Source organism: Megachile rotundata, chromosome 16 (genome assembly GCF_050947335.1).
Source record: "Megachile rotundata isolate GNS110a chromosome 16, iyMegRotu1, whole genome shotgun sequence".
Classification (NCBI taxonomy): domain Eukaryota; kingdom Metazoa; phylum Arthropoda; class Insecta; order Hymenoptera; family Megachilidae; genus Megachile; species Megachile rotundata.
Genome location: NC_134998.1, coordinates 8,714,723 through 8,732,047, shown reverse-complemented (window position 1 = coordinate 8,732,047; position 17,325 = coordinate 8,714,723). Strand labels below are relative to the sequence as shown.

The 17,325-nt window shown below is 35.7% G+C and overlaps 2 protein-coding genes and 1 long non-coding RNA gene across 6 annotated transcripts; 2 read left to right on the top strand and 1 right to left on the bottom strand.

Moving 5' to 3' along the window:
• The first annotated feature begins 3,904 nt into the window (after positions 1-3,904).
• On the top strand, positions 3,905-7,657 carry LOC100882437 (uncharacterized). Its single transcript, XM_003701751.3, has 3 exons — positions 3,905-5,160; positions 5,243-5,688; positions 5,769-7,657. Exons 1-3 carry the CDS (start codon positions 4,965-4,967, stop codon positions 5,952-5,954), a joined length of 828 nt encoding a protein of 275 aa, XP_003701799.2. The 5' UTR covers positions 3,905-4,964; the 3' UTR covers positions 5,955-7,657.
• LOC143266072 (uncharacterized) lies at positions 7,212-8,648 on the bottom strand. The gene is made up of 2 exons (XR_013041110.1): positions 8,521-8,648; positions 7,212-8,433 (listed from the first exon to the last, which is right to left on the bottom strand). It is a non-coding gene; the product is annotated as an uncharacterized LOC143266072 (long non-coding RNA).
• Positions 7,724-16,875, top strand: LOC143266071 (ras-related protein Rab-8A-like). 4 transcript variants are annotated; one of them, XM_076541590.1, is made up of 6 exons: positions 7,724-8,331; positions 9,525-9,585; positions 10,388-10,526; positions 10,592-10,795; positions 11,089-11,227; positions 14,159-16,875. In XM_076541590.1, the coding sequence occupies exons 1-5, from the start codon at positions 8,208-8,210 to the stop codon at positions 11,185-11,187; spliced, it is 627 nt and encodes a 208-aa protein (XP_076397705.1). In that variant the 5' UTR covers positions 7,724-8,207; the 3' UTR covers positions 11,188-11,227; positions 14,159-16,875. The 4 variants fall into 4 exon arrangements, with proteins under 4 accessions (XP_076397705.1, XP_076397703.1, XP_076397702.1 ...); XM_076541588.1 differs by having other exon boundaries at positions 11,297-16,875; XM_076541587.1 differs by having other exon boundaries at positions 11,089-16,875.
• The last annotated feature ends 450 nt before the right edge of the window (positions 16,876-17,325 follow it).

The window sequence follows — 17,325 nt, the reverse complement described above, 5'->3', positions numbered from 1 at the left end:
TTTGGAATTTGGAGCTAGAAATCTTTGAGAATCTCAAAAACTGTAAATTTAGAAATTTATAAACACATGAACGTCCAGTAAAATGATCTGTTGCTCCATTACCATACGCACAAAATCCACTAGTACATAAGCGACCGAACAAGACGATAAACGTTAGACGTTGAAAACTCAGTCATTCATTTTCAAGAGTATTACCGCGAAACGTAGCTTGCCATGACAATGGGACAGAAAATAGTTACTTTTATCCGGTAAATCATAATGGCATACACGATTCTCCTGTGTAATTCCTCAAATCGCAGATGCCACGCAACGAATGCAAATATTCTTTCATAATTACGTACACGATGCGTGTATCATTCTAACAAAGAACTCGACCAAGTGTTATTTTGTAGTTTAAACGAGTTTTCTTGATCTGTGTATTATATATTCGCGTTCTTCGTTCTTCTTCGAATGAATAATGAGACGGGCTCTGAAGAATCAGGAACCACAATTGTTTTCCTTTCTAAATTGCAATCTTATTATCTCGTTATACGCCTTGATATTTGTATTTTTTAGCGGGCCAAAAATAGCTAAGGCGACCAAGGAAACAATGGAGTTTGTTTGTAACGAAGATGGGGCACGAGTACCCTGGAAGACGTTGGCCACTGCACGGCATACAGGCACCTACCCACGAGTTGGCGCGTCAGGTGGACAGTTTCAAGTTTTAGATAGCTCTTAATAAGTGTCCACATGTAAGTTTATGTTCCATTTGAAAGAGACTTTAGATAGGTGCCCTCGGTAACTGTCCACATGATACCTTCAAATTTTAGACAGCTTCAGATGTCGACAATCGACATACAGATAACCCACGAGATGCCGCGTGACCCAAAGTAAAAGAAGCTCCTCACCGTGAACACTTCCAGTTACATTTCGGCGCATAAGAATAATAATGACAACAACTGCAGAAGGCAATGGCTATCTCGCTCACTCGAGAGACGTTTGCCGACTCTCATTGTTTTTCGCCTAATCGGTGCGCGTGACCGGCGAGAGCCAATTGTTCCGCCGAAAATACGTGTGAGGCGTCCATTTTTCTATTCTGACTAGCTCTTCTAAACACGTCGGCTCCGTGCGCCAACTCGAGGGTTGACATCGGTATTGTACTTTTGGGCGTCATCTTAAATGTACACCGATTGCAAATGGCGGTTTGGCGTCAGCTGAGCGTCAGCAGATTTTTGTTGATTTTTGCTCTTCGCCAACTCGTGGGTTGACATCGGTATATAGATACGGAAGTTTAGGGACTATAGACTTGGATATAGAGAGTGGGGTATTGAAATTTGGGGATTCGTGGATTTGGAGATCTGGGATGGGGATATATGAGGTTTGGAGATATAGGGATGAAGGGATTTTAGAATTTGGGGTATTTCAAAATTTGAAAAGTGGAGTATTTGAGAATTTGGGGCTTGAGAATGTGGGAGTTTGGAAATTGGGAAATTGGGAAAGTGGAAAATTGGACGAATGAGAGATTGGGAGAGTGAGAAATTGGGAAATTGAGAGAATGAAAGATTGAGAGAGTGGAAAATTGGGAAATAGGAAAAGTTGAGAAATAGGAAAATTGGGAAAGTTGGAAAATTGGAAAATTGGAAAATTGGAAAAATTGGAAAATGGAAAATTGAAAAATTGAAAAATTGAAAAATTGAAAAATTGAAAAATTGAAAAATTGGAAAATTGGAAAATTGAAAGCTTGAAAAATGGAAATAGGAAAATTGGGAAATTGGGAAAGTTGAGAAATAGGAAAATTGGGAAAGTTGGGAAATTGGAAAATTGGAAAAAGTGGAAAAATTGAAAAATTGAAAAATTGGAAAATTGGAAAATTGGAAAATTGAAAGCTTGAAAAATGGAAATAGGAAAATTGGGAAATTGGGAAAGTTGAGAAATAGGAAAATTGGGAAAGTTGGGAAATTGGAAAATTGGAAAAAGTGGAAAAATTGGAAAATGGAAAAATGGAAAATTGAAAAATTGAAAGCTTGAAAAATTGGAAAATTGAAACATTGAAACATTGAAAAATTGAAAAATTGAAAAATTGAAAAATTGAAAAATTGGAAAATTGAAACATTGAAACATTGAAAAATTGAAAAATTAGGCACTTGGAAATTTGCATACTTGCCCCACATGAAAATGTAGGAATTCTGAGATTCCTCAACCTGATAACATAAAAAGTTTCCCTATCTATAAACAATTGCATTAAACAATTGAATTGAATTAAAAGCTTGTGATTCAAGGAAGCATCGAAATGCAACACGTAACCCATACATCATCGACCTAAATAACCAAGTTTTCCTTTGACATAATCGCCATTTTGTCACGCAAATAGGTTAATAAAGCAGACCCGGAAGTATCTCCACTTTTCTGTTCGTTGCCTTTAAAATTTCCAATTCCTGTCTACGTATTTATGCCACTGTAGATATCAATTTTGGCCTTCAAGATACTTTTGTTAGTCAGAAAACCTGTTCGAAATGTGTACATTGATACATCTTTCCTTTTATATTGTAAAAAGAGAAAAATTCATTTGTTTCTTTGAGGCGTCATCGTTCCACGCAGTTCTTTTACTTGGTACCTTGGAATTTTACATTTTGACGATTATTTTCGTCAGGGTTGTTTAAAATGCAATATTCTGGCGCCTCTCCATATTTAGTTTGAAGGAAAACAAAATGGACGTGTTGGATGAGTGAATCTAAATTTCTAAATCTCCAGTTCTTAAATTTATAATTTCTCAAATTATCAAGCTTCCAAATTCCTGAATTACAAAATTGCAAAAATTACAAATTGCCTAAATGTTAAAATTTGCAAGTTTCTTAATTTTCTAGCTTCCAAATTCCAAAACATCCACATGTGAAAGTTCCAAGTATCCCTAACCCAAAAGTTCGAAGATTCTAAAAACCTGCTGCGGCGATGTTTGTCCAATTTGTGCTAAAACGGTGCAGTTCAGAAGAAAATGACCGGAAACCCTGAAATTGGAACATTATACTCCCCTCCTCGTTCTGTATATTCGTGAGGGAAACCACCGCATAAACAGTTCGTGATTCGTCGGATGCATCGTTATTATATCGTCCTTGGCTTCAAGGTCGTGGAAAATGATCGACATCGATCACAATCTTCTTTTCCAAATAGTTTATTATGAACGCACAATAAGTGACATTATTATCCTCGATAAATCTATAAGTATTTATAGAACTTTTATTATAATATGATACATTATTTCATTAGAATTTTTTTAATGCAATATTTTATAGAATATTCCATGGAACTGAGTCCAGAATAAAAATGGCGACTTGGGGGAAACTAATCTATAAAGAAATATCGATTTTATATTAATTTATTTATCAAAAATTAATTTATTGGTACAGAAAGAACAATAAGATAATTACTCTTGCTCTCCGATGTAATTTGACGCATATGGAAGTTAATTAAGCTAATAAAATCAATATTAATTGAATTTAAAAAAAAAAATCGAACTAGTGGCGCCATCTCTCCGGTGAACCGGGTGAACTACACACTTTTGGAGCAGCACTTTAATTAGTTCCCATCTTCTACCGCTAGATGGCGATACATGAGCACCAGTGGCGCCGTCTAGCGGTATAAGTGGGAACTAACGAACCTGCTGTTTCAAAACCGTGTAGTTCACCCTGTTCGCCGGAGAGATGGCGCCACCTGTTCCATTTCCGTCGATGACGTCATTTTTTAAAAATGCGCGCGTAAACTTGAATTTTTAACAAGTATAAAACTTTTAGAAAAATATGAAACTATCAGAAACCATGTTTATCATATCTGTATCTCAAATGAATAAATCCGTAATGCAGTTCATAGCACTTTCTAAATTCACTTTTATTTTATTTGGATCGTATAATTCTTATTGTAATCTCTTGCGATCGAACGTAATTTCAAAATTTACCACGAAGCGACAGTATTCCATATAATTTAAAGCAATAATTGCTTGACTATTTTCTGTAAGTGATAAAATAGCAACGCTGCATGTTCGGTGGGAGATCTTTAAAACTTTGAGCTAACAGCTTTGGTAGGGGATTACCACCACCATCGGAATGTACCGTGCTGCGTGCTAAACTCATACAAAGTTAAATGCACGTGGTTCACCGCGTGGAAACAAGTTCTACACATGCGCAGTAAGTGCTTTTGGAGGGGCAAAGCCCTCCGTTCAGTAAATGGATGCTAAGAATGGAAACATTACTTTATAGTTGTCAGTCGTTGCGTTGGTGCCAATTTAAATATTTTTTTTATACTGTCATGTGAACACGGAAGTAAATTTCTATTGAATGTCGCAGTAAATGGCCTAAATGACTCTAGTACGTGCAAACAATTGATGTACACAATGCAGTTCTATTCAAACATAATACAGTAGTGATTTGGAGTTGTGTGATTTAAACAAATGAATGTCAACAAGACTAACTGTGAGATAGAACATATATTAATTGAAAATTTCCATAATTTATACTGTAATTTTAATGCATTGCTGTAATTAGAAGATCTTGACTAAAAGTGATAGTATTACACATTACAAAAACCACATTTATTATACACAAAGTGGAAAGAATTGTAATGTTTAGCGACATTGATTGAATCATTATAGTGGTTTACTTGCAATGTGTTTTATTACTGGAAGTATTACACCACTTTATGATACAAAATATAAGAAAAAGGAAAGATAAAAAAGAAGAAGTATGTTTTACAACAAAATCTAATTAACAGTATACATTGTCGAATTAAGAAGTTCTATTTTAGTTCTATGTACACCAAAGAATTATTGCCAATTTTGTTCCGTTACCCTGTCTCATGATATTTTAAACTAAAGTGGATCATGCAGATGTTACGTAATCTATCAGCCTAAAGTAAACTATAAGTTTTCCAAAATTATCAAAGCAATTGCCAAAGACAAACAGATTGAGTCTCCATGTAAATAAAAATTTGTACATATGGGTTTCACAAAAATATTTAAACGCATGCTGTATGCAAATTTTGCGTCATGCAGCACCAAAGCAATAGGGATATTAGCACCATTGACAATTCCACCGTTACATATTACATTTTTGTATTACTTTTGGCAAGAATATGCTCGGGATGTGGACAAACAATATTGTTCTTGTTCATGTTGGGACACAGTGTTCAAAGGTAAGTTAAGATCATTAGAATGTTATTTGTACATTACAAAAATTTTTAGCATTTTCTCAGAAATATAGATGTGTTGTTGTAGGATCATACGAATCTGGGATCGCTTCTTATAAACATATGTATTTTAATGCAACATCGAATAGTCTAAAAATATGGATGACCGTTGTAATTGGAGTAATTACTTTTTATGAAGTAGTAAAACACTTAACATGGCTAGCATTTCAAAACCGCCTTAGACTTTGTATGATGATTCTCTTCTCAACTGCTATTTTCTCACATTATTATACTTGGTGGGTTTACATGAATTACTGGAACGATGAATTTTATTCCCAATGGTACCATCAGCTGTTCTTTTCTATTACTGAGTTGATATCCACTTTGTTGGTCATTCATCTGGCAGATAGTAAAAATCCGGTAACTCATAGAAAGGCATTTGGTATAGCTGCAATAGCTATTTTACATATTGTAGCAGGTGGTTGGGATCAATTTGTTGCTAATGTTGTTAGAGGAGAGGGTTATGCACATCAGGTAATATTGTTCACAAGTTGTATCCTTAACAATACATTATTGTCAACATTTTAATTTAGTTAGTATTTTACATGTGATAGGTGGTTCGCGATCTTGGGTTTATGATCCCAGACATTCTACATGTTGTTATACCATTATGGGCAATTAAATGGAAACACATATATAATCTTCCTGGTTCAACCAAACGAGATCCAAGTATCAGAAGAGATTTAGCTTATATGTTAGGAATGATATGCATAGGATTATGCATCTGTGCCATATTGTAATTTAACAATTACAATGCCTAAAAAATAGTGTCTTAAAGATAAAGAACCCTTTGATTTGACTTATTTTCATATACAAATTTGCGAAAGATTTATAATATTTTTCATGACACCTGTACTTATACTACAAACGGACTTAAGTAACTATGTTTAGTAAGTTTTGTTACAAAATGACTCCCATTGCCAATTAATTACTTAATTTTGTAGAAACAGAGCTTTTTTATTTTCTTTTGCAATAGGTTGTATAGTATTATTAAAAATGATATATTTTATTTATCTACTGGTACCATTTTAGTAGTAGTATTAGTTTAAAATGCCTGTAGAGTACAATTTATTTATTGTGAAGGATTTGCTTTTTTCAAGTTGCTTATTCCTTTTTTTTTAGAGTAACTTCACTTGCCTATTACAGGAAATGTACATTATTACTAAGCAAAAAAGTGTAGGAATTACAATCAAAAGTTTACATTTTTTAAATATCAAAATAAACATTACTCTTATTGTTATTTGTTTTAATTGATGAAATAATATTTATAAAATATTAAAGTATAACGAATGCCATTGCAGTAGCTAAACAAATATTTGGTATAAATATATTGAATGATGTATTACTTATGTGTGTATGTGTGTGTGTGGCTGTGTTTGCGAGTGAGCAAAATTAGTTCTAAAACAATTAATAAAACATAATAAGTTATCTATTTTGTAACAACGAATGTGTTCTCACTTTAAAGAAGTACTTATAACAATTATGGAAGCTTATTTAAATGCAAGCTGAGAGCTAAAATCATTTTTCCACTTTCAAAATATTTATCAATATATTTTTGTAAGTGTTATTAACATCACAGGTGAATGCAAAGCATTGCTATTATATCTTTATAGTGTTTAATGCATTTGTTTTAATTGCAAAGTACTGTAAAATGCGAGGTATATGTAAAACTATACAAAGTATACAACAAAATACATATCGTATACAATATTTAATGATCATTGAAAAGTAATTAGGAATAATGATGCGAACATATGAAATGAATTATTAATCATCGAAAACAAATTGTTGTTGTCAATGAACATAAGGCTACAACAAAGTGCCTATATGCAAGTGAATTATTTTGAGCAATATCATTGCATTAAATATAATATATAAATTGATTCTAAACACGATGATAGTTACCATTTAAGGGTTCAAAAATTAAAAATAGAGCTTTAATTTATCTAACAAGAAAATAATTGTAAGAAAAATTTTTATTTAAAATATATATACAGTTTTCTTTTCTCTTTTTCCCAACAGTATTCTTAAAGTTTTAGATAAAGTTTCTTTTCAACATTTTATAGTTGATTTCTTTCCATGAAATTAAAGAGTATTAAATTAATCCTTTGTCAAAAGTATTGTACAATAATTACCTATCAGTATTTACCTTTACTCATATCATAGCATATCAAAAATTTGTGATCACATAATACAATTGTTGATAATACAATGTAATTGAGGAATAATCATACTTGTTGCCAATTTGTTATACTATTTTAAACAACTTTGTACATCCATCGAAAAAAGTCTTGTTTGTTTAATATTTTTATAATTTTTAATCAAGAATAAGTTTGTGAACATGTATCATATGTGGACATGAAATGTAAACAGAATGTATCATTTAATTTGAAAATGTGGCAAGAAAAGATTTATGTAAATAAAATTACAATTTACAAAGACAGTCTTCTTTTTCATTAACTTGTTTAAACAAATCTTCCTATTTAGTGTATTCTGACTATTTGCATTTGTTCAAATTGCAATTTACTAAGATGTGGAACCTGGAAATTTGAAGAATTACAAATTTGACAATTTAATAATTTATAAATGTTGCAGTTTAGAAAGTTGGAAGTTTGGGCAATCTGAAAATATGTTAGAATTTTAAAAGCACTTTTTAAGCTGAAAGAGGTATATGAGCACCAGTTATAGAGACTAATTCCATATAGGGAAAAACGAAATAGAGAAACAAGTACGTCCTTTCAATGACAATGCAGCAATCATCCCCTTTTGACCCTCGCCAACGCATGCACCCTTCCCACACTTTCCTGTGCGTCATACAATGTTGCGCGCATGACATTTGAAAAGTTGCGATTGTGAGTGCAGCCTTAGTGGCACGTTGAAAAGCGCAGGCTTCGAATCGATCCTCCACCCCCGAAGTGTCGAAAGAACAACCCTCGGCCGACGACTCTCTTGTCGACTCGAACACAACAGTTCAAAAGCACCCGAAAGCAAACATGGCGCTGGATTTCGCAGCCACTTACAAGGTTCTGGTGTTGGGTGATTCGAACGTCGGGAAAACCTGCATCGTGCACCGTTATTGTGACGAACGTTACTACGACACTTACATTTCAACGATAGGTGAGACTCATCGTCTTACGATTCTTCTTTGTGTGCGCGTGTGCGTGTGCCCGTTTCGATGTTTTCGATTCTCGACAATTGACAGGCTGATCGGTTAAGTATCTAGTTTCGACAAATTATTGTTGGTACGACGATGATTTTTTGAAGGAACTTGATGCACTGCGTCCGTTACCGCAAACAGGATGTTACCTTCGATTGTACAGCTGCAGCTTGTTGACAAGCATATATCGCATTGGGCAATTTGGAGAACAGGGTTCTTATGCAGATTATTATTCATTCGTTAATTGCGTCCATATTTCGTATACTGAAGGTAATGTTCACGGTACAATGTTGCAATTTACTGCGTATGGTAAAGATTTGACACTTGTATTAGTAGTAATAACTTGAATGTTAAATTAGACTAAAACATTCACTCTTTGTACTTTTCTATAATTATACAGAGTACTTGAATTACCAGTGTATCAAGTGACACTTTCTGGATTCATAAAAGTGCAAAATCTTTCGGAAGAAAATTCTAGTAACATGGAACCCATCTTAATCGATCAACTGATCAGAAAATGTTTACCTTTTCGATGTATTTGTCAGATTTTTGTGGGGTTAGGTTTGGTACAGAATCTCGTTATATTGCGATGAGTCAGATAGGGTAATCTTTAGTGGCAATATAGGAGGAGGTTTTTTGAAATCTTTGACGTCAGCAGTAACTGAATTTTTGTACGACAAGAATTGGCGGGAGTCGTTGAAAATTTTGGAGATTTGTAAACTGGGAATTTGAAAATGTGGGAAATATAAAGATTGACGGATTTACAACTTGAGATATGGGGATTCAGGGATTTAAAGATACGGGGATTTAGAGATTTAGAAGCGTAGATTGAGAAATTTAGGGCCTCCAGGATATAGGGATTTGGGGATTTGAAATGTGAAAATTGAGGGATTTAAAGATTCCGAGATTTGGACATTTGTAACTTAGGGATTTACAGTTCCGGGAATTTATCTAACAGTATCAAAGAATTTACGATCTCTAAATCTAGAAATGTGGAGTCATTCGTTAATTTGTATTTTATAAATCCCTTAGGAGGGTCTAATGTAGTATACGAAGACTCAGCCGGCAATGTAGCGAGAGTCTGCTATATATCAATATATTTGATGTGTCCATACGAAATCAAACCTGATTTTTGCAAATAACAAATTAACAGGTATCGACTTCAAGCAAAAAATAATTAACCTGGATGGAACACCAATTAAGCTTCAAATTTGGTGAGTATCGCCTATTTATAAATACCCCTTTCTAGGGAGTTTAACATTTTAATTTTTTTTTATATTTTTAAACAAATGTACCTTGCTTCTTAATTTCTAAATAGTCCAGCCGGTATATGCGGATCCAAAATAGTTTATTAATTAAAATTCTAAAATTTATATAAATATTCTAACATTGTACTACTAAAGTTTTCAGTAAAACTACAGTTTGTAGTTGCTCTAGAAAGCTAAGAATAGAAGATAAGCATGCGTGATACTGAAAAGAGAATAAAAGCGAAACCTTGTATTGTAAATAGGGTATCAAAGGCCTCACCTTTATTAGGAATGCAGTAAAATTCTATTTTCATGTCACCTGTACTTATCTCATACTGCTGATATTACTTATACTCCTTAATACAATCATAATTTATCTTTTTTAGCCGGAAATTTATCTTTTGAACTAATTCAATGCCTACTTGTTACAAAATGATATAACAGAGAAACTAAAAATATTCAAACTTGACCCGAATCTTGATATTTTCCTGCGCTGGGGGCTCTAGAGGCTGGACAGGAAATTACGAAGCGTGACGCAATCTGATACAAGTCTACTCAATTTAATTATATAGTCAAGAAAGGGAATTTATCTAGGATGAAAATATCGAGATTCTATACTTTTAATTTAAATTTATTGGCTACCTAAATTATCAGATTTTCATGTACCTCACTTCATAACCTAATTACTTAAACAGCTAAGAGCTAACAATTGCAAAATATGACCATCATTCTGCATACCAACTGCTATTAATATGCTCTTTCTTTGAAGGGACACTGCTGGCCAAGAACGATTCAGAACGCTGACCACAGCTTACTACCGCGGTGCCATGGGCATCCTTTTGATGTACGACGTCACCAGCCTAGAGAGCTTCAATCATCTATCATACTGGCTACGAAATATTCAAGAAGTAAGAACGCCACGAATTTCCATGAAAACGTTTATCAACGAAAATTGAACTTGTCTTGTTGGCAGAATGCCTCCTCGGACGTGGTGAAAGTGTTGGCGGCAAATAAATGTGACGCGACTGCGCACAGGGCTGTGGACGCCGAAAGGGGAATGAAAATAGCCGAAAACTTCGACATGCCTTTCTTCGAAGTGTCATGCAAAGAAAATATTAACATCGAGGAAGCGTTTCTTACTTTGGCTAGAAGAATACGAGAACAACGAGGACGTCGGGTACTGCTACTTATTTTATGCAAAACTAGGGATATATGTGTAGGAACTTAGAGATGGGGTTCATAGCATTCTTAACATGTTCAAGGCTATCATAAACATGTATCAGTACATGTAATATTATGCAGATCGTTTTGAAAGTGTCATAGCTTAACTTAACCTCAAACTTATCTTAAATCTTAGGTCTTAAACTGCAGAAGCTTCAGTTGAATGAGATGTTAGGCTTCAAAGTTTAATTAAGGGTTTAAATATAAGGAGTTTATTGAGACAATTAGTACAATGTGTAACAATTTCAGGCGAGCCTGTTCGAGGCATCCGAGAGGGAAGGAGCAGACAGCGTAATTAAGGCTCAGTCCCCATCCCAGCAAGGTGACGCTTGGAGATGCACATGTTAGTTTCTGTAATAACGGGGATCGGGACACGCTTCGAGTATCGGTAAATACGAAGTAATCCTTATCTATCGTGGCTGCGCGAGAATAAAGGGAAGTCGTTTCTCTGTGCAAGTGTACACGGATGCACGAATTCGACGGGCGAACACAGTGTGAACAGGAGGTAGAACGAGCTTTAATCCTGGAAGTAGAACATGCGTCCACGAATGCGTCGACGGTCGTTCGCAATCGTTTGCCAACACAGGCGTTATAAATTTTCGCACCCTCTCGAACGGCTCGACGATACGGCGAATCCCGTCGAGAGCAACGCAATCGTATTAACAAGGAAGCACAATTACATTCTATGCTAACGATAAGTGTTCATATTCGCTGAACAGACTTTTACCTCGACAAAACTCTGTGCTCTGACGTTTTAAGCTAATGTTTCATTCTTAACGTTCAAATGATTCGAATCGTATATATTTACGTGGATAGGTTGTCGTTGGGGTAACCGGAAGGATGTAGGTAACGCATTATTATATGTTAGGCATGACCAGGTGCCATTTTGAAAGCCATATGGTGTACAACGGATGGTAATGCAGGAAGTGTATATTCCTAGCAATCATTTATGTGTAACGCATGAATGATGTTAGGTGCACTAGTCTCGTTAAAGTCATTTATGTGGACAACCCTATTTTCAAATGGTGGATTTGGAGATACAGGGAATTGGAGATTTAAGACCTTGGGCATTCTGGAGTTAGAGGTCTGCAAGTTTGGGGATCAGGTTAAATTAGAAGTCTAAGAATTTGGAGATTTGAGGATTTGTGAGGTGCAGGTAGGAAATAAGGGATTTGTGAAGATGGAGTCAATTTACAAAGTGGAAGATCTAGGAATCTAGAAATGTGAAGATTTTGATGCTTTATGAAGGGTAATTAAATGAGGACTAGTAATAAAACGTGGCTGTAAAGCCACCACTTGGTCATGCCTGTTATATGTGATTAGAATAACAAGAAATTACTAACGTTGACACCTAATGGTTCATCGTTTTCTATAGGGAATATACTATAACTTCGATCAAGCTTTGTAACAATCGATAACCACTGAGGCTGATTCATACACCGATGCAACAACCGTTTTATAAACATTTTTAATTCGACAGTGATTTAGCAATAACCGCGGAACAGTGTATTCAACCGTTCCGGAAACGATCGTGTCTCTTCTTTATACCGCAGCTTGATGAACAGTTGTTGGGCCACCGAACGTTCTTGAGGTTAGGTTTCTGGTTCGAGGATTAGCAGTACAAACACTCACCGATAGACTCGCTTAATGTTCACGTAAGGCCTAAGACGACAGATATTCGTGTTTTGCTGCTTCATCGGGCGCAATTGCAAACGACAACACTATTAATCGAGGACCATTGCTTTTCCATTGTCAGGGGGGATGGCGTGCGTGTTTCGAAGTCGTTTGGCGTGCAGATGACCACGCGCGATTCAGTTTCGATTTGCTTGCGGCTGGTGCGCGTAAGACGATTAAATACCCCCTTGCCTTTGTATCGCGTTAATATTCGATGTTTGTGAAGCGGAGAGGAATCGTCTGGGACCGGTTTGTCTGCAGGCCAAAACTAACAGAGGGGAATCACGCGAGACGAGTTTCGATTAGTGCGCTTTGATAATCACTACGGATACACCTGGCGAATTCGAATGTAGTATTAATGATTAAGTAACATGTACAGGATAATACGAGAGTGTCGTCGTTCTTCTGGAGTATGGCATATGGTTCTTGTCACGCGAGAATTTACATCTTGGAGGAGTTTGGCAACCAGCTAGCCTTTTAGAACTGGAGGTAACCAACCATTTGAGTCCCTGAGGATCTTGGAACAGCCTAGGAGTCCTAGAGACTGGATCGTAGGAATCTGAGGACCTTGGAACTGTACAGCCTAGGAGTCCTAGAGACTGGACCGTAGGACTCTGAGGATCTTGAAACTGTACAGCCTAGGAGTCCTAGAGACTGCATCGTAGGACTCTGAGGATCTTGAAACAGCCTAGGAGTCCTAGAGACTGCATCGTAGGACTCTGAGGATCTTGAAACAGCCTCGGAGTCCTAGAGACTGGACCATAGGAATCTGAGGATCTTGGAACTGTAAGACCTAGGAATTCCAGAAACCATTGGTACCTAGAGACTAAAGGTGTTAGGATTAGTCCTAACCCTAGGAATCTTGGAACCATGGGACCTAAGGATTCTAGGAATGTGAGGGTGTTTCCCAGAAGATAAATTTGAACAAATGTGCCTAATCTAATCCTCTTGGATTATCCTAACAGCATGATGGGCATTCTCCTCTCTTAATCAAAATATGCCTCCATCCTAACGTACATTTTCCCGTAACGAGAACTATGAATGAGTTTGAAAGGAATGGGCAACAGTGATGCGACTCGAGACCAGAATATAATTGTACGCGATAGTGAAGATATTAACGATAGGATTATATATAGCGCGCTCGAGCATTATGTACATTTTAGGAGGACGCATTAACTCATTAGTAACTCATTGTATAGAGGCACGATAATTAGCGCGTACAAGCATCGCACAATACTTTCGTAGACGCATAGATATGTATACAGTCGTTGTCTTTAACGTAAGACCACCATCATCGTATTCGTACTCCTCGTTTACGCTGGCAACAAAATGAAGCCTTTATTGTGCCTACCAACGATTAGAGGGAGCAAAGAACGGGAGAATGGCAAAGGTGGGAGCGAAAGTAGGTGAACGAACTTTCAGCTACATTTTAACGCTTCATTGCCACTACCTTTTACACATAAAAAAATTATTAAAATTTGTGAAGTCATCCACTGTAACCTCTTATGGATAATAACCCTTTTCAAGTTTACAATAAGGTATTTGATCTGTCTTGTTGATACATAAAATTAAAATTGTTCACGTTTCTTCAAAATTAGACTCAACAGGAGCCAAAGTTCGATCACTTACTCATTGCATTTTCTAGGGTGCAAACTGACATGCAGATTGACCAGAATCAAGTTGTCGTTGCTTGTATGCGAAGGAATTTACAGGGTGGCTCAAAAAAAATGTTCACCATAAGTACTGCAAAACTGAATCTCAACACTTGAAGTGGGAGCTGGAGTTATGAAGATCTGAGGATCTAGGAATTTGAGAATTTGGAAATCTAAAGTTTGGAATCTCAAGAGAACTTATAAAATTAGGGATCAGGTTAATCTGAGTTTGGGAATTCTCCCAGAATCACCACTATCCCTAAGAGTCTAATTTCCACAAAATTGTCTTAGAGTTCTGAAATTCCTGTAAGCTAACCTCCTGCGAATTGCAAAAAGTTGACAGTTTCTACAGCGTACATCTTTTTCGAAACTCCCTGTAGATCCGAAGAAACATAAAAAAGGAGACTGCTGTCAAGACAATTTAATCGCGGGTGAAAGAGCGTGCTCGGAAGATTGTCAAGGTTATGCCTGTCGCGAGTTTCGTTGCTCGATTATTTTCCGAAGACTTTGGAAATCGATCGATCTCGTAGTAAAAGTCAGCGAATCATTTACAATTCGTGTTCGACGCGTTTGTTTGAATCGCATACACGCAGCAAGCGCGAAGGTACTGCAACTGATGGTCTCACAGTACACTGTTTGTGTATACTACGTACACGCGTACACACACACGCACACTTATTTGGAAGCCACGATACGATCATCTTCGTTGCTTTTTATATATTTATATAACTCGTCGCAAATTTGTATGAACACAAACGACTTCGACTGCTTGCTAGCGTTAACGCGTTCGTGCCCGTTCGGGTAGATTTACCCGTGTCAGAAAGGCTGCATCTGTTACGTCGGGATCGAACGTGTTAAGGCAACTTATTACACCAGTGCTTTTCACCGAATGACTCCCTTACTTTCTCCCCGTATCACTTTAGGTCAGTTTTCATTGCAAATGTTATTATTGGGTGCTTGTTTCATGTGACATCGGCTCTGTTTGCAAAGGGAAAAGAGTGGGGGTTTCACTTTGGCTTCGAAAGCAATATTTGGAAAGCACTGTGTTATGCCAACTCAATGAAAAATTGAACAACGTTTCCCAAACTCGTTTTATTATGAATGAAATCAGGTCTTTGCAAGTGGAGAAAGTCCTATCTCAAAATGTACGGTGAGCTGTTCCTATCAATGTTGCTTCTTTGACTTAAAAGGAGGAAGCTTTAGAAAAGATAGCACACCGTATGGTTTGAGATTGGAATTATCTGGGAAGACCTGGATTAAATGTTGAAACTTAAACACATGTGCAAGCAACATACAAAGTATGCTGAGATTAATCTTGAAGATATGTTTGAGTAATGACTCATAATTTTTAGATATAAGCATAATGAATCTATTTGTGGTAAGTTATTGTTTTAATTATGTTATGATTCATAAAATGTGTATTTTATGTAAGCTGTGATGATGCTTAGTTGTTTGGGAAGCGTTAAATTGAAATTATAGGGAACTTGAATGTTGATTTCTTATTACTTATTCACTTGATCTCTTTTTTAATAGTTTTTTGTATGTTATTCATTTAGTTTAACTATTTTTAGCCTTATTTTTTTAGGAGCTTAACAACGAATCACAGTATTCATGAAAAGAATGTTCAAACTGTTGCTTCTAAGTTAAAGCAAAACTGTCTCAGATCTTTAATATAATAGACTACAGTCTTATAAGATCACATCTTGATACTATAATCTGTTAAGTGACTTATGGAATTATTTTCCAAAGACACACATTCCATGCAAATATTTTCCAAAGAAACACATTCCAAAGACAACTTCAATAGTTGTATGATCAAATCAAATGATAACATATTTTAGCCATAGTTTGAATATTCGATTCAACATAGTATTTAACATGTTGACTGTCATAGTGAAGTATAATGCATTTAGCAGGAATTAGTAAGTTTATAAATACCAATGATCTAATTATGCGATTTAAGTTAACTTTGCATTGTTTGGGACCTGTAGAACAGTCAACGTGTTAAGCTGAAAATAATAAACTGCCCAAAGTTGAACCCGTAGCTTGCGGCTAGTAGAATTGTTTGTATTATTTATGTAGAAGGGACGCTGGATCGTTTACCCCTCCTTGGCTCTTTATGGAAGCGTTTCGTTTCTTCCCCAAAGCTGGCCTTTGGGTGAATAATTTGTGGGAAACGTTTTTTATATCACTTGGTTGATCCTTTATCATATTTAGACGCAACGCACATGTTTTAGGCGCTACGTCAATGTCGCAAACTGAAGTGAAAAAATAATTCTCGTTTATCGTCAAAACAATTGCGATCGGACGAAAGCTTATTTCGAAAAATCCTCTATCCGTTACACATCTTTTTTCTTTCCAAACGAAAATCCATTTTTGGTGAACGTACAGACAAACTTGCTTTCCTGTTTGCGCTAAAAAGTATTTACATCAATTTCGTACATATACGTTACAAAACGAAAGAGCACGTTTGAAGAAAAATATTCTGTTCGTTCACTTTAAATACGATTGAACATATATATAGTCTAAAAACGGCTTTCTTTATCGTTAACGATAAGACTAATTCACGTGTTTTGTTTGACCGATACTATCAGTCGAAATATATATACATGTATGTATACGTTTAACAGTTTTTAAGTTCGTAGAGACAACTGTACAACTTGATGTCTAAATCGATAATAAATAAAGATGCACACTTTTTACCTACGAATTAATTGTTACTCTTTCCGACTGTACCTGTATGTTATAATTTTATTTACATGACCTCGTGTTAAATCATAAAGTTTGTAGCTTTATAGTCAAGTAAGAGGTGCTCATGTAAAACAGGGGGTTTCCCTAAGAGCCAACACTTGCCCTCTTCATACAACTTTCACGTAAACATAACGGAACTGTCATAAGTTAGGACACCCTATATATAGGAAATTTGTATGCTCTACGTATATCTGATACGTGAGAGTTTTATGATAAGAGGAAACCAATTATAATGAATCAGTCAGTTGAACGTGTCACATAACCTTTAGATAAACGCGAACTAAAACAAACATCAACATATACTGTGTAATATTGAAGGTTAACTTACAACTTTCGATAGTGAACTATATAGATCAATAGAATTGCTCGTAATTTAACTAATAGTGTTCTTCATGAACTGCCCGTACGA

Excerpts from the sequence above, each read along its gene's own strand:
- LOC100882437 (XM_003701751.3), top strand. The coding sequence starts at position 4,965 with ATGGGTTTCACAAAAATATTTAAACGCATGCTGTATGCAAATTTTGCG. Across the intron at positions 5,161-5,242 it reads TTGGGACACAGTGTTCAAAG|GATCATACGAATCTGGGATC; the intron begins GTAAGTTAAGAT and ends GTGTTGTTGTAG. Across the intron at positions 5,689-5,768 it reads GAGAGGGTTATGCACATCAG|GTGGTTCGCGATCTTGGGTT; the intron begins GTAATATTGTTC and ends TACATGTGATAG.
- LOC143266071 (XM_076541590.1), top strand. The coding sequence starts at position 8,208 with ATGGCGCTGGATTTCGCAGCCACTTACAAGGTTCTGGTGTTGGGTGAT. Across the intron at positions 8,332-9,524 it reads CACTTACATTTCAACGATAG|GTATCGACTTCAAGCAAAAA; the intron begins GTGAGACTCATC and ends ACAAATTAACAG. Across the intron at positions 9,586-10,387 it reads CCAATTAAGCTTCAAATTTG|GGACACTGCTGGCCAAGAAC; the intron begins GTGAGTATCGCC and ends CTTTCTTTGAAG.